We start from the raw sequence: 20,312 nt of genomic DNA, 5'->3' as shown, positions 1-20,312 counted from the left end.
GAGAATAAGTGGAAGGGTTGATGGATTCAAAAAGAGCTAATAAACCCTAACATGAACATCAAGGAAGAAAAAGAATGAAATGAACTAGTAAGATTGATGCCAAGTCTTTCTAGTCCCCAATAAAAAGAGAATGACTCTAAGAATTGGTAATTGTCAGCCAAAAATGAAAATGCGGAGTGCTTAACGAAAGATGTAAACCCTAACCCAAAATCCTTCATTACAACCCAAAGGAAGTCCTACTTGATTTCGAACCGATTGAGCTTACATTTGCGGTGATATACATGAGGGGCAAGCCTATGACACTTGAAGCCGTACTAGTGACATTCTCTTGTTAGAGAAGAGTGAACCTTTCATGAATCTTAAGATTGAGTGCTAACTTTTGAAGTGAGCCAAATAGAAGGTAGAAGAGGAAGAGTTTGGGGTCCACCATGACTTACATAATAGAACAAGAGTCCTTGACGAGTAAAGTCAATTCTTGAAGCTCAAATGTCACACAAGAACTATATGTGCATGATACTTGATTTGTCGCCTTGTTGATAATGCATGAATAGTGTAGGTAATTATTGGTCACAATTGAGTATGGATGGCTTATTATTGACTCGCTGAAATGACCTTTCACTTTGAGGAGGTGGGAACTAATCTATTTGCTTGAGGGCAAGCAAAGACTTAAGTTTGGAGGAGTTGATAAGTGTGGATTTTGCCAACTTATTACCACATTTTTACTTTTGTTTTTAGTCCAAAAGTGTTGATTTATGTTCCCAAAACTAATGAAAGTGTGCAAATTGCAGGAATGTTGGAGATTTGGACTATCGTGAAGAAATCTGACTCAAAAAGGAGTATTTGGACTCACAAGGAAAGAAGGGGAGAAGTAGACTAGAAGTGCGGTCCACAAAAGTATTTATGCGGTCGCAGAAGCAAGTGCGAACCGCAGAATTCTCTCTGCGGCCACAGATCTGATATAGAAGCCCATACTTAATTGAAGAATAAGTGCGAACCACACACAATATGTGTAGCCGTAGAACATGATCATACTGACACGAATTCAAAAAGTTTAGAGACTGTGCAAAATGACCAAGACTAAAGCCTTGCTTAAAGTGCAGACCGCACATGAATTGTGCGGCCGCAGAAGTTGAATTGCCGTCATAAATCAAATTGTGCGGCTGCATAATCTATCCACCTGCACACTCAAGCAATGTGCAAACCGCACATGGAATTGTGAGGCAGCACAACCTCCCGATGGGATTTTTTGTCAGCGAATTTTGAGCCACTATAAATAGACGGGAATCACATTTTTAGGTTAAATTTTGAAATTTTCTTAGCTGTAGCCGTTGTAGTTTACTATTTTGGGTAATTTGTGATCATTTTGGGACAGAAATATCATAGTTTATCATTTTAATTTTATATTATGGTTTAATTAGTATTTCTTCTTTGTTTTGTTCATTGTCTACTATGAGTAGTTAAATATTTACTAAGATTGTGACTCAACCCTATTATGTAAACCTTATGGGTATTTAATTTAATGCTTGTTTATGATAGGGTGTTTGTTATTTAGCCTTTTTCATACTTTAATTTTAGAATTAATGGTTGCAAACATTGATTCGTGCCTTTTTTACTTGGTCTTTACTTGAGAAAGAGGGACCTAGCCTAGGAAAACTTGGCAAACAAGAAATTGGGCCAGTTAAGGATTTGACTAGCCTACTTAAAGTGTTTGAACTAGAGATAGAAAAAATACGACTTGAGCTCATATTAACTATTTAGTTTGATGCCCATTTGGTATTGAGAAAGCAAAAAAGGGCAAAATCAATCTATGACTGAGAGGTATTAAATGGGTAACTTAGAGTTGAGAGCTATATTATACCCCCAATCAATAACACAAGTGTTAACGTAATTAAACCACTAGGCGAACACCTAGGCGAAGGTTACATCCCTAGGCTTTTTACCTATTTGAAAACAACCAAAACCAATAAGTCAATTTCGAGTTTCATTACTTTAATCGAGCATTAATAGTGTAATTTATAGAAGTAATTTGCAAAACTTACTTGATTGTAAGTGTATTTAAGCTTTTTCGTCTTCACGCATCAAGTATACACTCTAACACCCATTGTTAGCTCCCTGAGGAAATCGATCCCGACTCATAGTTGGGTACTATTCTTCCAACGACCTCTTCCACTCATTGTTGAGTGTGGATTGGGAATGGATCAACCAGAAGGCTATAAAAGACCTGAAATGGTATCTATCGAGCCCTCCGTTACTATCAAAACTGGAGGAAGATGAACAATTGCTAATATACTTGATGGTCTCGGAGGTAGCGGTAAGTGTCGTTCTAGTCCGGAAGGACAAAGGTACACAATCTCCTATCTATTATGTTTGCAAAATTTTGATGGGAGTGGAAACTCGTTATCCACACCAAAAAATTAGCCTTAGCTCTCGTTGTCGCCTTTCGAAAGCTTAGGCCTTATTTTCATTGCCACCTTATGGTCGTGGTGACAACCTTTCCCTAGCATAATGTCTTTCACAAACTTAAGTTGTTAGGTAGGCTAGCCAAATGGGCAATGAAAATTAGTGAATTTGATATTGAATATAAGTCCAGGACTGTGATCAAATCACAAATTTTGGCCAACTTCATGGCTGGTTTCAGTCCCAGGCTACTGCCTTTGTACACAAAAAAAGCGGTGATGGAGTCGTAAACGACATCAGGAGTTTGGACCTTGTTCATGGATAGAGTATTTAACATGAAAGGGTCTGGGGTTGGGGAGGTCTTAATCTCACCCTCGGGAGAGATCCTGAGGCAGGCCATAAAAATTATTCCCTTGACTAATAATGAAGCCGCGTATGAGGCTTTGATTGCAGGACTTGAACTCGCCCGGGGCTGGACTCCGAGGTCATTGAAATCAAATGTGATTCCAACTAGCAGTAAATCAAGTATGTGGAATCTTCGACACTAAGGATGAACACACAAAACAATATGTTATTAAAGTTTAAACTTTGCTCGATCGGTTCAAGGAATGGTCTATCACTCATATCCCGAGATAAGAAAACGCAAAAGCAAATGCATTGGCGAATTTGGGATCGTCCACAGAAATGAAGGGATCACATTCTGGTACTGTCGTATAGCTCATGCACTCGGTAATGGATGTTGATGGTTATTATGAAGTAAATACAACCAAGTTAGTCAGGGACTGTAAGAATGAGATCATCGATTACCTTAAGCATGGCAAGCTACCCGAAGACCTGAAAGCATCCTGGGCACTCCGCACTAAAGCAACACGTTATTGTTTATTGGGATGGTAGTTATACAGAAGGTCATTTCAAGGAACGTCGGCCCGATGTTTGGGATCCTCAGAGGAAAAATACGTAATGAGAGAGGTTCACGAAGGAGTTTGCGAGAATCAATTTCAGTGCAGATTTGTTGGTGCTAAAATTAGTGAGATGAGGATAATATTGGCCTCGGATGGATTAAGACGCGAAGGCATTCATTTTGAAATGCGACAAGTGTCAGCATCATGTGCCGTTGGTACACCAATTGGCAGACCTGCTGCATTCGGTACTATCCTCACGGACATTCATGAAATGCGGGATATATATAGTTGGGTCGTTGCCTCCAGCTCCAATAAAGGTAGGATTTCTTTTAATTCTAACCAATTATTTCACTAAATGGGTTGAAGCGGGTCCTTACCAGAAGATCAGTAAGAGCGGAGTGGTCAATTTCTTATGAGAAAACACAATTTGCTGGTTCGGAATACCAAAGTAGATTATCTGTGACTACTGGACACAGTTCATAGGCTCCAAGGTCATAAATTTCTTGAAGATTTGAAAATTAAAAGAATAACATATTCACCATACCATCCTAGCGCAAACAGGCAAGCAAAATCAACCAATAAGGTGATATTCAAAACCTCAAAAAGAGGTTGGAAGAAGCCAAAGGCAAGTGACCTGAAGAGTTACCAGGAGGGGTATGGGCATAGCGAACATTGACCAAATCGAGCACACAGGAGACGCCTTTCTCGCTCGTATTCGGCGCAAAAGCTCTGATCCCGGTGGAAGTAGGATAACCGATCTTGTGTTACATCCCAGCGGAATAAGAGGTAAACAATGAAGCATTTATGGTTAAACTGGAGCTACCTGATGAACGTAGGGACTTGGCGCACATAAGGACGGTGGCACAAAAATAAAGAATGGAATGATACAATGACGAAATACCAATTTTTGCTACTTTAAAGTGTGAGATTTGATTTTGAGGAAAGCGACACATAACACCCGAGAGCTCAACGAGGTAAAGCTGTGTCCAATGTGGGAAGTCCCATATCTATTTACGGTTGTCACCGGAAAAGGATGATAAGAACTAGAGAACCATGACGGAGTCAAATTGCCGAGCAACTAGAACGTGACTCACCTCAAAAGGTATTACTGCTGATGGATCCCACTTATACTGAAAGTATGTGTTACACTATTTTTCCCTTCAATCGATTTTTTCCCAATTGAGTTTTTCTGGCAAGGTTTTTAACGAGGCAACAACAAAAGCTACTACGAAGGAAACATCACCAGTAGAAATAATACCTTTAAATGACAAGGCATTGAAACGACAAATCACAGCGGGATGGTTAAATATTCTTTGGCTCGGTGGCAAATTCCTAATGGGAAGCAAAACTTGCCATCGGACCAAAGTCTATTCAACCGTTCACAAGTGTTTATCCTTGAACAAGCCACTAGGGGGTGGTTAGGTAATCTTTAGTTCAATAGCAAAGTTCCTAACGGGAAATGGAGCTTGCTATCAAACCAAAGATTATCCAACCATTCACTAGTGTTTTTCCTTAAAAGAGAAAGGCTTCCAATGTTCCAATTCACATTCTTCATATTCGAACACTAGGGGAATAATATGAGGATATGACAACCTGATTACCATGAAAACCGGGACTGCAAGACCTGAGAACAAAAATGTCTCACTGGGACCGGGGACTGCAAAGGCAGCCCTGTAAAAACAAGTTGTACAAATTAGCCACATGTAATGGTAAGTTCTTTTCTTTTAGCAAACGAACGCATATGTACTTTTGAAGATAGAAGGAATAAAATAAAGTCCTTTAATTTTTTTTCCTGTTTCTTGTCCAAACAATAAACTAATTTTATCATGTGAAAGTTAACTAAGTACTTCAAATTCTAGTGTCGGAATGAATAGGAAGTGTTCTCTTCAAGAGCACTGTAAACATAAGAGGTCCCTCTCTTATGAAACCACCATAATAAAGGGTTGATTTTAGAAGAGTTTATGCTTGGAACCCAAAATTTCTATCGGGGGAAAATACACCCGAAGCCTTGACTAATTTGATGCAAAAAGAATAAACTTTGTGCAATGCTCAAACAAAAAGTACTTCTATTCATGAAACATACTAAGCAGCACAAGTACAAAAATACAAAAGGAAAACATGTTACAACCCATATTCACGTACACTAGTTTATGTCATAAGGTAGTCGACGTAAATCCATGAAGATATTATCTTTAATATGATAAAATGTTAATCATATTGGTCTTCGATTATACAAGGGTGTATAAGGGTAGTTAACAAGTATTAGAAGTTAAACGAATCAAGGATGTTGTAACCGTATGTTCTGGTAACCCTAGAGGTGATTAATATACTCAAAAGGTAGTGCTTTAAGTTATTTGAATCATATAATATCCGTATCAAAAGTCATGAAGTCAAACGAGTTATGAAACAAAAGTCAACAAAAGTTGTCGCAACTTAGGTTCATAATTTTACTTAAACTTTAGGTCAAATGTTACTAAGCTTTTCTCCCAATTTACTTGGAATTATGGAGCAATCTACACACCAAATTGAATATATATGAATTTAGTTTCCAACACATTAAACTATTTGTTAATACAATCTTAGAGTAGATAGATATTCACATTTTCGCGAGACTGCGCCAAACAGCTCTCTATGGGGCCCACATAGGCGATTTGAGACATATGGATATATATAAGATGCCTCCACCCCGTTTTAAGTCACTATTTTTCAGTATTTTTAGACCTTAGAACCCTAAAAACATTCTCTCAAGTTAATCTCATGATCCAAGACCCAAACAAAGGGCAACAACACAAATCAAGTGTCGGGAATCCCATGGCGCTAGTAAGTTTCTTGTTCTTCTTGTTGGTGCTCATTTTTGTGTTATTCCAGCTCATGTGGAAGATTGTTTTAAGTGGTTTATGTTCTATAAATACTCCCTCAAATTTTTAATATGAACTCAAATTGATTTCAAGTCTTCTAAAGTGATTCTAGTGCCGGGAAACACTAATTGATTGCTAGTTTCACCTCCTTGTTCTTGTGGCAGCATTGGAGGGATATTTCGTGGATAATTAAGGTCAAATTGGAGATGTTATTTCTATTTAAAGGTAAGGAACCTCTTACTCTACATGTATTTAAGATTATCCAAGTTGCGGCTAAGTCATTGAAGCTAGAACTTGTGAAATATATGTCAAAAGGCTTGGTAGTAATGTTGTTAGTTGGTGGACTATTGTGAGAGGCTCAATATGATTATTATTGATGTTGTTTGGGATATTTGGTGATTTTTTTGACTTGTGGGAAGTCATATAAATAGGGGAGGTTCTGTCCGTTTCATCGTAAAATAGGTTGCGATCGATACATAATAGTTACGACGCTTAAACGATAATGATAGTGTCATTGTAGACTAAGGAGTCATGACATTTGTATAGCTTGAGGTTGGGCAATACAAGGTATGTGAGTCTATCTCTTTCCTTCTTTTTCACGACTCCGGTTGTACATAATGTAATGAACGAACTTCCAAAGATACTCTACTCTTAGAAGCTAGCGGTACTTACATTGTTTCCCTTCTTATGGAGCGATTGATGTTGATGTTGCTTCTCTTATTCTTATGTTATAAATGTTGTTGGTACTTCCTCATTCTTATAGGAGTCATGATGAATATTTAGTCCTAACAACGTGTACAGAGGATACCGACCTTACGTCACTTTGAAAGGTTCAGAATATTATTCTAATGAGTCCAACATGCATTATATATATGTATCTATTTTACTCTACCGAGCCGCGCTATAGACAGCTGGGTACAGAACCTATTGTGCAACCACTAATCAGTTGGGTTTTACTAAGATCCACGTGGTCGGGTACTATTCTACTGAGCCTTATGATGGCCAGGTATGTTTTTACCGAGCCTATTACGGTCATGTACGATATGATGATGATGATGCCCACAGAGGCGTACGTTTTAAAAGTTTATGTATATATGTCTGTATCATGCATTTCATGTTAGTATCCCTTAGAGATACCCAGATGTTACATGTTGTATATTCTCTATCCCTATTAACATTACAGTTCATACTTATGATTTCTTGCCTTGCATACTCAGTATTTTATTCACACTAACGTACTTTTTATTTGTAGACACTGCATGTCGTACTGCACGTCCTGATAGACAGGTAGACGCAACTCACCTACCACAATAAGCTGCCCAGTTCAGCGGTTATTGGCGAGATCCCTTCTCCGGACTTGCCGTGGTCTTGGTATGCATTTTTGTTATAGACATTATAGGTATGTCGGAGCCCTATTTTGGCAATGTAGAAGCACTTATATTCCTTTATATGCTCATACACAAGTGGCATCACATGTATAATTTGGTATGCCTTGTCGGCTAATTTTTGTTGTATAGTGTTTCATGGCAGCGTGGTAGCTTATACCTTATATATGGTTTCTTGACAGTCTTGGCATCTCATGTTATGTATGCTCATGCCATTATCTTTTATTCTTGGTTGTTCATGATCCACATCTACCATTTATATTGATCTAGTCGGCCCTTAAAGAAAATAAGGAAGGTTAGATAAAATGTACGTTGGTGCTCGCCAAGTATGGCCCGGGTGCTAGTCATGATCCTCCAGTTTGGGTCGTGATAAACTTGGTATCAGAGCAAGATTGTCCTAGGGGTTGTCTATGAGCCATGTCTAGTAGAGTTATAATTATAGATGTGTAGTGCGCCACATTTATAATTAGGAGGCTACATGATATCTAGAGTTGTTACCTTCTTCCTAAATCTAGATCGTGCATAGAGTTGAGTCATAAGTGTTCGTCTCTAATATTCACCTTGTTCTTTTTTAGCGTGCCCTCGACTAGGAAGCAAACGTTTAGTAGATGGCTTGATACAGCTACGGGAGAGGGTACCATTCAGGTGCCTCAAGCCAGAGCAGGCCATAGTGAGGCTCAGAGTGAGATGTCGTCTCATACCTCATCTACTTCATTTCCTCCAGAGGATATTAGGAGGCACCCAGCATCACCAGTTCCTCCGTCTCGCACTATAGGCCATGATATGTGGAGTGTGGTGCAGTTGTTGACTAGCTTGGTAGTTGCTCAGGCTCAGAGGCAGAATACCGGTGCTATTGATAAATCGATTAGTAAGAGAGTTCGTGATTTTATTAATCTAGGCCCTTTACTGTTTACTGGATCACACCCCAAGGAGGACCCGCAGACTTTTGTTGATCAGGTTCATCGTACACTGCCGGTTATGTATGCTAGTGATACAGAGGCAGTAGAGTTGGCTTCTTATTTGTTATGGGATTTAGCGATTTTCTGGTATGATTATTAAGAGAGATCCAGGGGTCCAATCGCTCCTCCAGTTGTGTGGAAGGAATTTTCTCAAGCCTTTCTTCGTCACTACTTGCCAGCTGAGATACAACGAGTTAGAGCTGATAACTTGTTGAACCTTCGACAAGGTAATATGAGTGTGCAAGAGTATAGTATGCAGTTTGATTCTTTAGCAAGGTATGCTCCCCATATAGTGGCCGAGATGAGAAATAGGGTGCATTTGTTCGTGAACGGGTTGGGATCACATTTGATAAATGAGTGCACCACAAACTCCTTGGTGGAGGGCATGGATATTTCCCGTATTCAGGCTTATGCCCAGACCCTAGAGGATCGTCAGTGCCAGTAAAAAGCAGATAGGGAACAAGATCGGGGCCAGTATAAAAGGGCAAGATTTGCAAGGTATTCTGATGACTTCTGAGGCAGTGTCAGGCCCCATTCTTCGAGGAGTTCGGCACCACTTGTAGCTAGTGATCCTCCATAGTTTCAGAGGCCTTGATGTGATTGATTTACCTATTCTGGTCCAGGTCAGAGTTCGCGGGCATCAGGCTTGCAGTATCACAAGGATACTAGTAAAATGAGACCCCGAACACCACGTTGTGATCAGTGCGGCAAGGCCCACTTTGGACTGTGTCGTCGAGGTTCTGATGCATGATATTCTTACAGACAACCTGGCCATATGATGCGGGATTATCCTAATATAGGAGGTGGTGGTATGGCTCAGCCGACTGGATCTGTGTCTGGTTCTTCCTCATCAGTTCGACCTCCAGCATGGCGTTTTCAGTAGTTAATAGGTCGTGGTAGAGGTAAAGGTGCAGTTTCGAGTTCGAGTGGTGCTCAAAATTGAACCTATGCTCTAGTAGGTTGATATGATCTCGAATCATCTCCGGATGTTGTTACAAGTATATTGTCTGCATTTTCTTACGTTGTATATGCGCTGATTGATCCGGGATCTACATTATCATATGTTACACCATTTGTGGCTAATACCTTTGGTGTTGAACCTGAATTAATAAGTAAACCACTTGCGGTATCTACTCTGATAGGGGATTCTGTGATTGCTAGAAGGGTATATAAAGGTTGCACAGTGATGATTTATGGTCATCAAACCTCAACAAATTTATTTGAGTTAGAAATGGTTGATTTTGATGTGATAATGGGAATGGACTAGTTGGCCTCATGCTATGCAAATGTTTACTATCATAAGAAGTTAGGTTTTGATTTCCTGGTGAACCCGTCATTGAATAGAAGAAGAACATTGCTAGGCCGAAAGGTAGGTTTATTTCCTATCTTAAGGCAAGGAAGATGATCTCAAAAGGTTACATTTATCATCTCGTTCGCATTAGGAATGCAGAGGCGAAGCCACCTACTCTACAGTCAATCCCTGTGGTCAATGAATTTCCAGATGTTTTCCCAGATGAACTCCCAGGCCTTCTTCCTAAAAGGGAGATTGAGTTTAGCATTGATGTGTTGTCTGACACTCAACCCATATCTATTCCTCCATACATGATGGCCTCGACAAAGTTGCGAGAGTTGAAGGCACAGTTGAAGGACCTTCTGGATAAGGGCTTCATTAGGCCTAGCTCCTCACCTCGGGGTGTGCCAGTTTTGTTCGTGCGGAAAAAAGATGGGTCGTTAAGGATGTGTATCGATTATCGATAGTTGAATAAGTTTACTATAAAGAACAAGTATCAACTTCCAAGGATTGACGACATGTTTGACCAACTCTAGGGTGCCAAGTATTTCTTCCAGATTGACTTACATTCAGGGAATCATCAGGTGAGGGTTAACGAGAAGGATATTCCAAAGATGGCCTTCCGGACAAGATATGGGCACTTTGAGTTCTTGGTGATGTCGTTCAGGAAAACAAATGCCCCAGTAGCTTTTATGGATCTCATAAATACTATATTCAGGACCTATCTTGATGTTTTCGTGATCGTATTCATTGATGACATTCTGGTGTATTCTCGTTCGGAGGTGGAACATGCGGCCACTTGCGGATAGAATTACATACGCTTCAGGATCATAAGTTATATACTAAGCTCACCAAATGTGAATTCTGGCTGAACTCAGTAGAATTCCTTGGCCATATGATATCTGACGAGGGTATTAGTGTCGACACTCAGAAGATCGATGCAGTAAAGAATTGGCCGAGACCTACAACACCATCAGAAGTCCGCAGCTTCCTGGGGCTAGCAGGATATTATAGGTGACTTGTAGAATGGTTTTCCTCTATATAAAAACCATTGACTAAGTTAACACAGAAAGCTACTAAGTTCCAGTGGTCTGACACTTGTGAATGAAGTTTTCAAGAGTTAAATAATTTATTGACATTCACGCCAGTGCTCACTCTCCTAGAAGGAACAGAAGGTTATGTTGTATATTGTGATGCCTCAGGTATAGGTTTGGGTGCGTATTGATGCAACATGGTAAGGTGATTGCTTATGCATCAAGACAATTGAAGAAGCATGAAAACAATTACCCGACCCATGATTTGGAATTGGCTGCAGTAATATATACTTTGAAGATAAGGTGGCACTACTTATACGGCGTCCATGTTGACATCTACACAGATCACCAAATTTTACAACACATCTTCAAGCAGAAGGATTTGAATTTGAGGCATCATAGGTTGCTTGAATTACTGAAATATTACAATCGAGATATTGTACCATCCCGGTAAAGCCAATGTTGTGGCAGACGCTCTCAGTCGTAAGTCAATGGGAAGCTTAGTACACATTGAGGCAGGTAGACAGGGGTTGACTAAAGAGCTTCATCAGCTAGCCAATATGAGAATCAGATTGTTAGACTCTAATGATGGAGGTGTTACTGTACTTAATACATCAGAATCATCTTTGGTAGCCAAAGTAAAAGCACGACAATATGAAAATCCTACCTTAGTAAGATTAAAAAAGAGCATTCAGTAGTGTAAAATTACGGCTTTCGAGATTGGAGGAGATGGGGAATTGAGATACCAGGGCTGATTATGTGTGCCTAATGTGGCAGGGTTGCGAGAGAAGATTATGAATGAGATTCATCAATCCCGATATTCCATTTAACCCGGGTAGACAAAGATGTATCATGATGTTAAGGAGAAGTATTGGTGGGATAACATGAAGAAGTCTATTGCAGAATTTGTAGCCCACTGTCCTAATTGTCAACAAGTAAAGATCGAACATAAGAAACCTGGTGGATTGCTTCAGAATATAGAGATTTCGACCTGGAAATGGGAGGTGATTAATATGGACTTAATTATTAGATTACCTCGTTCTAATCATAAGTTTGACTCCATCTGGATGATAGTTGATCGACTTACAAAATGTACCCATTTTCTGCCAGTTAAGACAACTTACACGGCTAAAAATTATGCGAAGTTGTATATAAAGGAGATTGTTAGGATTTATGGTGTGCCGGTATCTATTATATTACACCGAGGAGCTCAATTTATGGCTAACTTTTGGAGGTCTTTTCAGAAGGGTTTAGACACACAAGTGAATCTCAGCACTACATTCCATCCGCACACTAACGGGCAGGCTGAACATACCATTCAGACAATTGAAGATATGCTACGAGCATGTGTTCTAGATTTCAAGGGGAATTGGTATGATCATCTACCACTCATAGAATTTGCCTACAATAATAGCTACTATTCCAGTATTAAAATGGCTCCGTACGACGCACTGTATGGGAAAAGATGTAGATCACCAGCTGGATGGTTTGAAGTCGGTGAAACAGAATTATATGGGCTAGATTTGATTCACCAAGCTATTGAGAAGGTGAAAGTGGTACAAGAATGACTGAGGATGGCGCAATGCAGGCAAAAGTCTTATTCTGATGTCCGACGTTGTGATCTGGAGTTTAAGGTTGGTGATTGGGTTTTCCTGAGGATCTCACCGATGAAGGGTGTTATGCATTTCGGGAAGAAATGTAAGCTAAGTCCGCGGTATATCGGGCCGTATAAATTCTTCGACAAATTGGATAGGTTGCTTATGAGTTAGAATTGCCATCCGAATTAGAATTTTTCCACCCGATTTTCCATGTATATATGTTGAGGAAATATATTGGAGACCCTTCTCGAGCCGTACCTATCAAATATGTACAAGTTACAAAGGATCTATCATGTAAATAAGTGTTAGTGGCTATATTAGATCGCCAAATCCGCAAGCTGAGAACAAAAGATGTAGCTTCCGTCAAAGTATTGTGGAGTAACAAGAATATGGAAGAAATGACATGGGAAGCAGAAGAGGTGATGAAGTCTAAATACACTTACCTATTCTAGAATAAGGATAACGAGAATGCCAGGGAAACGCAGGACGCATTAAAAGGTGAAATAGCTCTATGAGGTAAGCAATAGCTTGAGAATAGTCTTCATTTATACAAAATGGTGATATGCAGATAATGCACATATCCATAATGCTTTGTGTAGCCTTTTGAGGCAATATGTTGGGTTTGACTGCTTGCAAGTTTGGCTAGTGTCCATATTATAGGGGAAACCCCGCCGAAAATTTATGTTGGAATCCACGATGATTTAGACTGCCCATAAACCTTTACATTCGAGGACGAATGTTCCTAAGAAGGAGGGAGGGTATTACAACCCATATTCACGTACGTTAGTTCATGCCGTAAGGTAGTCAACATAAATCCCTAAAGATATTATCGTTAAGATGATAAAAAGCTAATCATATTGGTCTTCGATTATACAAGGGTGTATAAGGGTGGTTAACAAGTATTAGAAGTTAAACGAGTCAAAAATGTTGTAACCCATATTTTTGGGTAACCCTAGAGGTGCTTAATATACTCAAAAGGTCATATTTTAAGGTATTTGAATCATATCATATCCATATCATAAGTCTTGAAGTAAAACAAGTTATGAAACAAAAGTCGACAAAAGTTGTCGCAACTTAGGTTCATAACTTACTTAAACTTTAGGTCAAGTGTTATTAAGCAATTCTCCCAATTTACTTAGAACTATGGAGTGATCTACACCAAATTAAACATCTATGAGTCTAGTTTCCAATGCATTAAACCGTTCGTTGATATGATCTCGAAGTAGAGAGATGTTCGTGTTTTCGCGAGACTGCATCAAGAAGCTCTCTGTGGGGCCCACATAGGGGGTTTGAGACATATGGATATATATAAGATGCCTCCACACCGTTTTAAGTCACTATTTTTCAGTATTTTCAGACCTTATAACCCTAAAAACATTATATCAATTTTCTCTCACAATCCAAGACCCAAACAAAGGGCAAACAACACAAATCAAGTGTCGGGAATCCCATATCGCTAGTAAGTTTCTTGTTCTTCTTATTTTTGCTCATTTTTGTGTTATTCAAGCTCATGTGGGAGGTTTTTTTAAGTGGTTTATGTTCTGTAAATACTCCCTCAAGTTTTTAATATCAATTCTAGTTGATTTCAAGTCTTCTAAAGTGATTTACGTGCGGGAAAACCCTAATTGATTGCTAGTTTCGCCTCCGTGTTCTTATGGCAGCATTGGAGGGATATTTCGTGGACAATTAAGTTCAAATTGGATGTTTACCATGAAAATGGCAATAACAATTAAATTTGTTGATGGGACTCTAAAAATACGTGATCTATTTTTATGCTAGTTTGCTAAGCAGTTGATGTTAAGTATGTGAGATCTAGACGAAATGGGGTTAAGGAGAGAGCTATGATCAAACCGATAGGCTAGCCACTCGGGACCTAAGGCTTGTCGATTCTGGGCCTCGAGGTCGATCTCAAGGCTCGGCTACGAGCTATTGAGGGAAATTGGGGTAGAGATAACAGTTATAGGATAATTGAGGGAGGCTCTTTATGGCCAACAATAAGCAATAAATGAAGAACAAGTATGAAGATAATAAATGAGAACAAAAATATCAAGAGAGTATGTTAGAGGGAAAAGAGAAATTTCTTGTATATTTCTTATGGAGCAGGTGGAGCAACAGACCTTTACAAAGTGACAAGGATCCCCTTTATACAGGAGGGAAATCCCATTATAGTACAACAAGCATTAATTACAAAGAAGCGGAGATGGGACAACTATAAGACATCCTGATTAAGGGCTAGGGTAGCTCTGTCAGTCCTAGTCGCGTGTCTTGGGAACTACCCGTTTCTTCCATGGTCGAGGATAACGTTTTCCCGAGGTCGGGTCTCGACGAACCTCGAAGGAGGACACATGATCATAATCTTGTAGTTTCGAGACATTGAGATGGCCTTCTGAGGTGCCTCGATATCGAGAAATTGGGCTCTCCGATTTTAGCGTATACAGATAGTCCCTGCGTTTCATAGATAGGAGTGATAAGAAATGACTTTGACATACAACTCTTTGGACTCCCCACAATGATGTCACGCTGATGATATCATACTTACGATGTAAACCTTCACGCTAACTGGTACGTCCTATGGACTTGTCTTTTCAGTGTCATTCACTGTGCTGGCGATTCCCATTCTTCAATTTGACCGTATCGCCATCGATTCAGTTTCCAATGGTGCATTGATTGCACCTGTCGATCCGTCTTGCAAAGGCATTGATGGCATTGTGGCTATATTATCATCCCCTCCTGCTTTGCCACTTTCCTCCTCTTCATCTTCCCCATTGAAGGCACCACTTTGGAAGACCGAGACGAGCCCCGCAAGGCGATGGTGGTAGAAGATACTGCCGCTTAGGATGCACACCCAAAGGGATGACGCTATAGTGGATGGTGATCGAAGATGTTGTTGCCGATGATGCCCCTTTGAGAGTAGGCTGGGCTCTTTGGCTCGTATGCCTTCTTCTACTTTATTTCCGTGTAGGGACCCCTTGTAGGCTTTTGTAATCATATGTAAGACCCCTCGCGGGCCGTTGTAATCAAATGTTTATGAATATAAAGATGTTTCCCCAATTTTGTCTTCTATGCTTGTGATATTTCCTTTCATCTACACTTATAGAGACTCTAAATGCGTGATTTTATCGGCTACTGCCAATGTCAAACCTACATGCAAATTTTTGTTCCGTCCTCTGATTGATTAATATGGCCTTGCGCGGAACCTTTTGCGATCCCTTGGATCGAACCTAGATCGGGTCGATGAACTCGGGTCGTCGGGACCTTGACTTCGAGTAGAATGAAAGTAATGTTTTGGGCCTTAAAACCATGATTTTTTACTTAAACTCCTTGGTAACCTTTGAGAAGAAATCTGTTCGGAGGCCCGTGGACAGGAACTGTCTTTAATCTCTCGAGGGCGGTCTCCGAGCGGAGGTTTGTTCAAATTCGGACCACCTAGAAACTTGCTTTGAGCTCGGTGTAGATAGCCTTAGGGCTCTGTAGATAGGTCTTGAAAGAGGGTTTGTCTGAGATCAGACGGTACCCCGGGGCCAAGACCATACAAGTATAGTTTAAATGCTTATTTCCTTGGATCCTGATTCCCTTTTGACAAAAATTCCCCGAGGTTGGGTACCACCTTTGGTCTCGTAATGATGCCATTGGTTTCCTGGAGCCTAGCCTTCCCTTTGATGGAGATCCTTGAGGTCGGGTACCATCTTGGTGTTGGCGAAGGCGCCATCAGCTTCCTAGAGTTGTGCCTTGTCCTAATGGAGGTCCTCGAGGTCGGGCACCACCTCGGGATTGGCGATGATGTTGTTGGCCTTTTAGGGGCCTAACTTCTTTTGGATGGAGGTCCTCGGGACTAGAGAAGGTGTTATTGGCTTCCTGGAGCCTATCCTTGTTATGATGGAGGTCCCCGAGGTCGGGTACTACCTCGGGACTGGAGAAGGTGTTGTTGGCTTACTGGAGCCTAACATTGTTCTGATGGAGGTCCTCAAGGTCGGGTACCACCTCGGGATTAGAGAAGGCGGCATCGGCTAGTGTTCTTAACCGATATTGAGGCAGGCAAATCATCGCCATTTTTTCTATACATAAATAGGGTTGTTTCTGCTTTTTCGAGGGTCCCACCATTTTAAGTAGTTGCTCTTCTTTTTCTGTGCCAGCCTTTCAGCACTTCGGCACCAACGCACTTGCACATATCCCCACTTTAGTTTGTCGGAGTCTGTCCGACAGGGAGGGGAAAGCTCCGCCTCCGGTCTTCAGGACCAACGAGAGTACGCCTTACAGACTAATTCATTGATAGGAGAAGAGCATCTTAAGTTAGGGAGGAATGACGCGGATGGGGGAGAAAGTGATGTAACAAGCATTTTCCCTGGGTGAGGGAATCACGGATCATGCCGATGGATTCTTGAATGTGTACACCTACTCTTTCACATTGGGTCCTCTTGATAGGGTTGTGCTTTGACTTCTACCTAGAGTATCGGGTTACCTTGGCGCAGATCCATCTGTCATTTTGGTGAATAGTGTTGATGATGTGATTTTTTGTGAAGAATGCGGGGCTTGACTTTACTCTTAGTCACCTTATCAGGTTGTATCGGCCCTTCCACCATTGAGGTCTGCCGACCTTGCAATGCCGATCGACTATGCCCTTTGTTGTTGACGATGAGGAAGACAAAGATTGGGGTGGATGAGTCATTTCGTCCGGGTGCGGACCGCCGACATTATCCCCATAGATCTCATGCCATTCCTTGAGGAATGGAATTATACTCATAAGTGGTGCATCTCGTGCTTTCTCAGTTCTGTCTATGACAAAAGCCCGATTTTGTAATTGTGCCTTCTTTTCTTTTCTCGTAGTGATTTCATGGGCGCCAAGCGACGTTCCTGATCTACCGGATTAGTTTCGAAAGTTGGCGACCTGCTTGACTTGTGACGAGAGCAAGTGGCGAGTTGCATCCCCTGGTAGATGGGAAGCGAGACATCATGGTGAGTGATGTGTTATACTTTTCCCTCCCTTCGTTCATTTGGAGAGGAATTTTCCCTTCATGCGCATTAAGCTTGCTGTTATAGGCCTTGAAAAGCCGTTCAAAGAGAGGCCGTGCTCCTCCGAAGAGGGGGAAGGGTTGCTAACTCCCGGGCTGAAGAACGACGATAATATGGAAGAGATGTTTTTAGAGGGTGATGGTGCTTAAAATAAGGCTGAACGGGACCGGGGCTTCAGAGCGGAAGCATCATTTGAGCCTATCGTGTTCGCGGTTCCTGGTTCTGGAAAGAGGGTTTCTCCATTGTTGTCGCCTTCTTTTTCCATCGATAATACTTTAGGAGATACTAGAAACACGGGGTCACGTACACGAAGCGATCGTGCTTCGACCAGAGCCGACTCTTTCAGGACTGAAGGAACTAGATTGGCAGGCGTGTGCTCAGCCTTCGAGGAAGCCCAGCGGAATCACTTTGTGGTGAGTTTTGGCATAGGTCTTTCGAGCTTCGTGCCTTTCGTTCCTTATTGGGCTTTCTTTTGCAGGCGTTCGACAAGCTTAAGTCCGGGCTGCTTCATTTTGAAGCTAGGCTCCTTTGTGATGAAAAGGAAGTCAAGCTGGTATGCTTGCAGTATGAGGTGGATCGAAGTCGGAGCTACGAGAGCTGCCCTGAGAGATAGGTACCTTGTATTTCATATTGACGTATGCTCCTTCTTTTCGCTTTCGGAGGTTAACATTTTGATATTTCAGTTGGGTGCAAAACGGAGGAGCTGGAGCGACTTTGGGTTGAAGTTGGCAAGGTCGAACGTGAGCTAGACGACTTGCAAGCCCATGTAGATGCCCAAGTTACGACCAAGGAGAGTGTTTTGGTTAAAGTTTCCACCCTAGAGATGCAAATCCAAACTGCTCGTATGTGTGATCCTGCGCGGGCGAACATGATTGCCAGGCTAGAATCTGAGCTTTCGAAGACAAAGGCCGAGGTGGTGAATACCCGGGCTTAGGCTGTGATGAGTAGCATTAGGGGTGACCAGAGAGCATCAGCTTATTTGAAGAGTGTTGCCATTGCTAGAGCTGAACTAAGGAGAACTCTTGGTCGAGCGACCAGCAGTAAAGAGTATGCAAAGTGCAAATCTTGGATGGAAACCCTCGAGAAAGTTCATGCCAGGGGTTTCGATTTTTCGGAAGAGATTGAGCAAGCCAAAGGCGGAGGAGTATGATGCCAAGTTCATTCTGTCTGATGCCGAAGATGGCGAGGACAGGGTCGTCGGGACATAGTCTCCAAGGGGGACATTTGTTTTCTTCTTGTTCTTGTGTATATAGCTTTCATAGTATGATTTAAATGGATCTTGTATTCTATTACCTGTATGTATAAGAGGGGAACATCGCGGCTTTGTATCTTCTGGGTTTCTATTTCCCAAGATTTTAGCCAGATCAATCTGATCTCTTGAGTAAGTAGGAGTCTTTAGATTCGATGATACGGTCCTGGGGCTCATTAGGCTGGTTCGGTGGGCTCTTACGCGTTAGGTCAATGCGACCTTTAGTATAAGTAGATGTTTGAGCTCTTATGCTTTTGTTCAATCTTTTTGGGTTTAGTCTCCTAGTCGGGTTTTGACTCGAGCTCATTTGACCCTCAGGATTTCACGTTTGCGTGGGCTGGCGACAATGGCTCTTACGCCTTGGGTCGAAGTGGCCTTTTAATGTAGGCTGGCGACAATAGCTCTTACGCCTTGGGCCGAAGTGGCCTTGTAATGTAAGCTGGTGACAATGGCTCTTACGCTTTAGGCCGAAGTAGCCTTTTAATGTAAGCTAGCGATAATGGCTCTTACGCTTTGCCCTTAGGCATATATAGTTAACTATTTTGGATCCAGTTTCCGAATCGGGTTACGACTCGAGCTCATTTTGACCCTCAAGTTTTTAGATTTCAAGCTGTCGATAGTGGCTCTTAAGCTTTAGGTCAATGCGACCTTTTGTGTGTGTGGCCCTAAGGCTCATTAGGCTGGCGACAATGGCTCTTACGAGCTTGGTCGATGCGACCTTTTATGTAGGCTTTATTTTCCTCTCGTTAAGGACTTTTGAAGTAATTTTTGCCTGACTTATCGACGGTTCGGGAAGAACCTCAATTTTGAGTAACTTGCGGCGATGTTCGAGCACCTCGGGAGGTTTGGCGTGGAGGCTGAGTAGCTCGAAGCCTGTGATTTGGAGCTGATATAGTCGAAGCCTGTCACACCTCCTTTTTACACCCCGAAGGTATATGGGAGTTTTTCCAATTAAAGTGATATTATTCGAAATGAGATTAATTAATTTATTAGAGTCACCACTTGGAATAGTTATTTGGTGTTCCCAGTTACCGGTTTATTTTAAAATCCCAATCGAGGAAATGTTTAGTTTTTAAAGTCTGCGAACCAGAAAGTCTAAATAAGGAATTTTGTTAACCCGAGAGAAGATGTTAGGCATTCCGGGGTTCCGTAGTTCTAGCACAGTCGCTTAAACTGTTAATATTGGCCTACTATATGATTAATTACGCATTTTAAACCTATGTGCATTTTTATGATTTTTTAATCAATTTTTCCGTTTTTTAGGAAAATTCAATGTTATTTAAAACACATCTTAAACCACGCTACATGAAATGCACCCGCGGTTCGCGACATGTTTTATTTAACATTGTTGGAAATTGAAGTCGGGTCACATGAAATGTACACACGGATTTTAGTAATCACGACTACGTCACGGGAGCCATACCCGTAGTCATGATAATTTAATGTAGCACGCCTAAAGCAACTGCGAAGATTCATTTTTAATGTCGAAGTTACAATATTTGTGAGGGCCATGGATAGTCTAATTTATGGATGGCACACCTCCAACCTTTTATCTTTAAAGGAAATATATTTAACTATAGCCACTACAAATATTAGCTCTTAATCTAATTTATCAAGGCCCTGAGTTAT

At 41.2% G+C, this 20,312-nt stretch overlaps 1 protein-coding gene across 1 annotated transcript; it reads left to right on the top strand.

Moving 5' to 3' along the window:
• The first annotated feature begins 11,671 nt into the window (after positions 1–11,671).
• On the top strand, positions 11,672–12,394 carry LOC138873189 (uncharacterized). Its single transcript, XM_070151631.1, has 2 exons — positions 11,672–11,830; positions 12,071–12,394. Exons 1-2 carry the CDS (start codon positions 11,672–11,674, stop codon positions 12,392–12,394), a joined length of 483 nt encoding a protein of 160 aa, XP_070007732.1.
• The last annotated feature ends 7,918 nt before the right edge of the window (positions 12,395–20,312 follow it).

Source organism: Nicotiana sylvestris, chromosome 1 (genome assembly GCF_000393655.2).
Source record: "Nicotiana sylvestris chromosome 1, ASM39365v2, whole genome shotgun sequence".
In the NCBI taxonomy this organism is placed as follows: Eukaryota; Viridiplantae; Streptophyta; class Magnoliopsida; order Solanales; family Solanaceae; genus Nicotiana; species Nicotiana sylvestris.
This window is presented reverse-complemented; position numbering and strand designations above follow the sequence as displayed.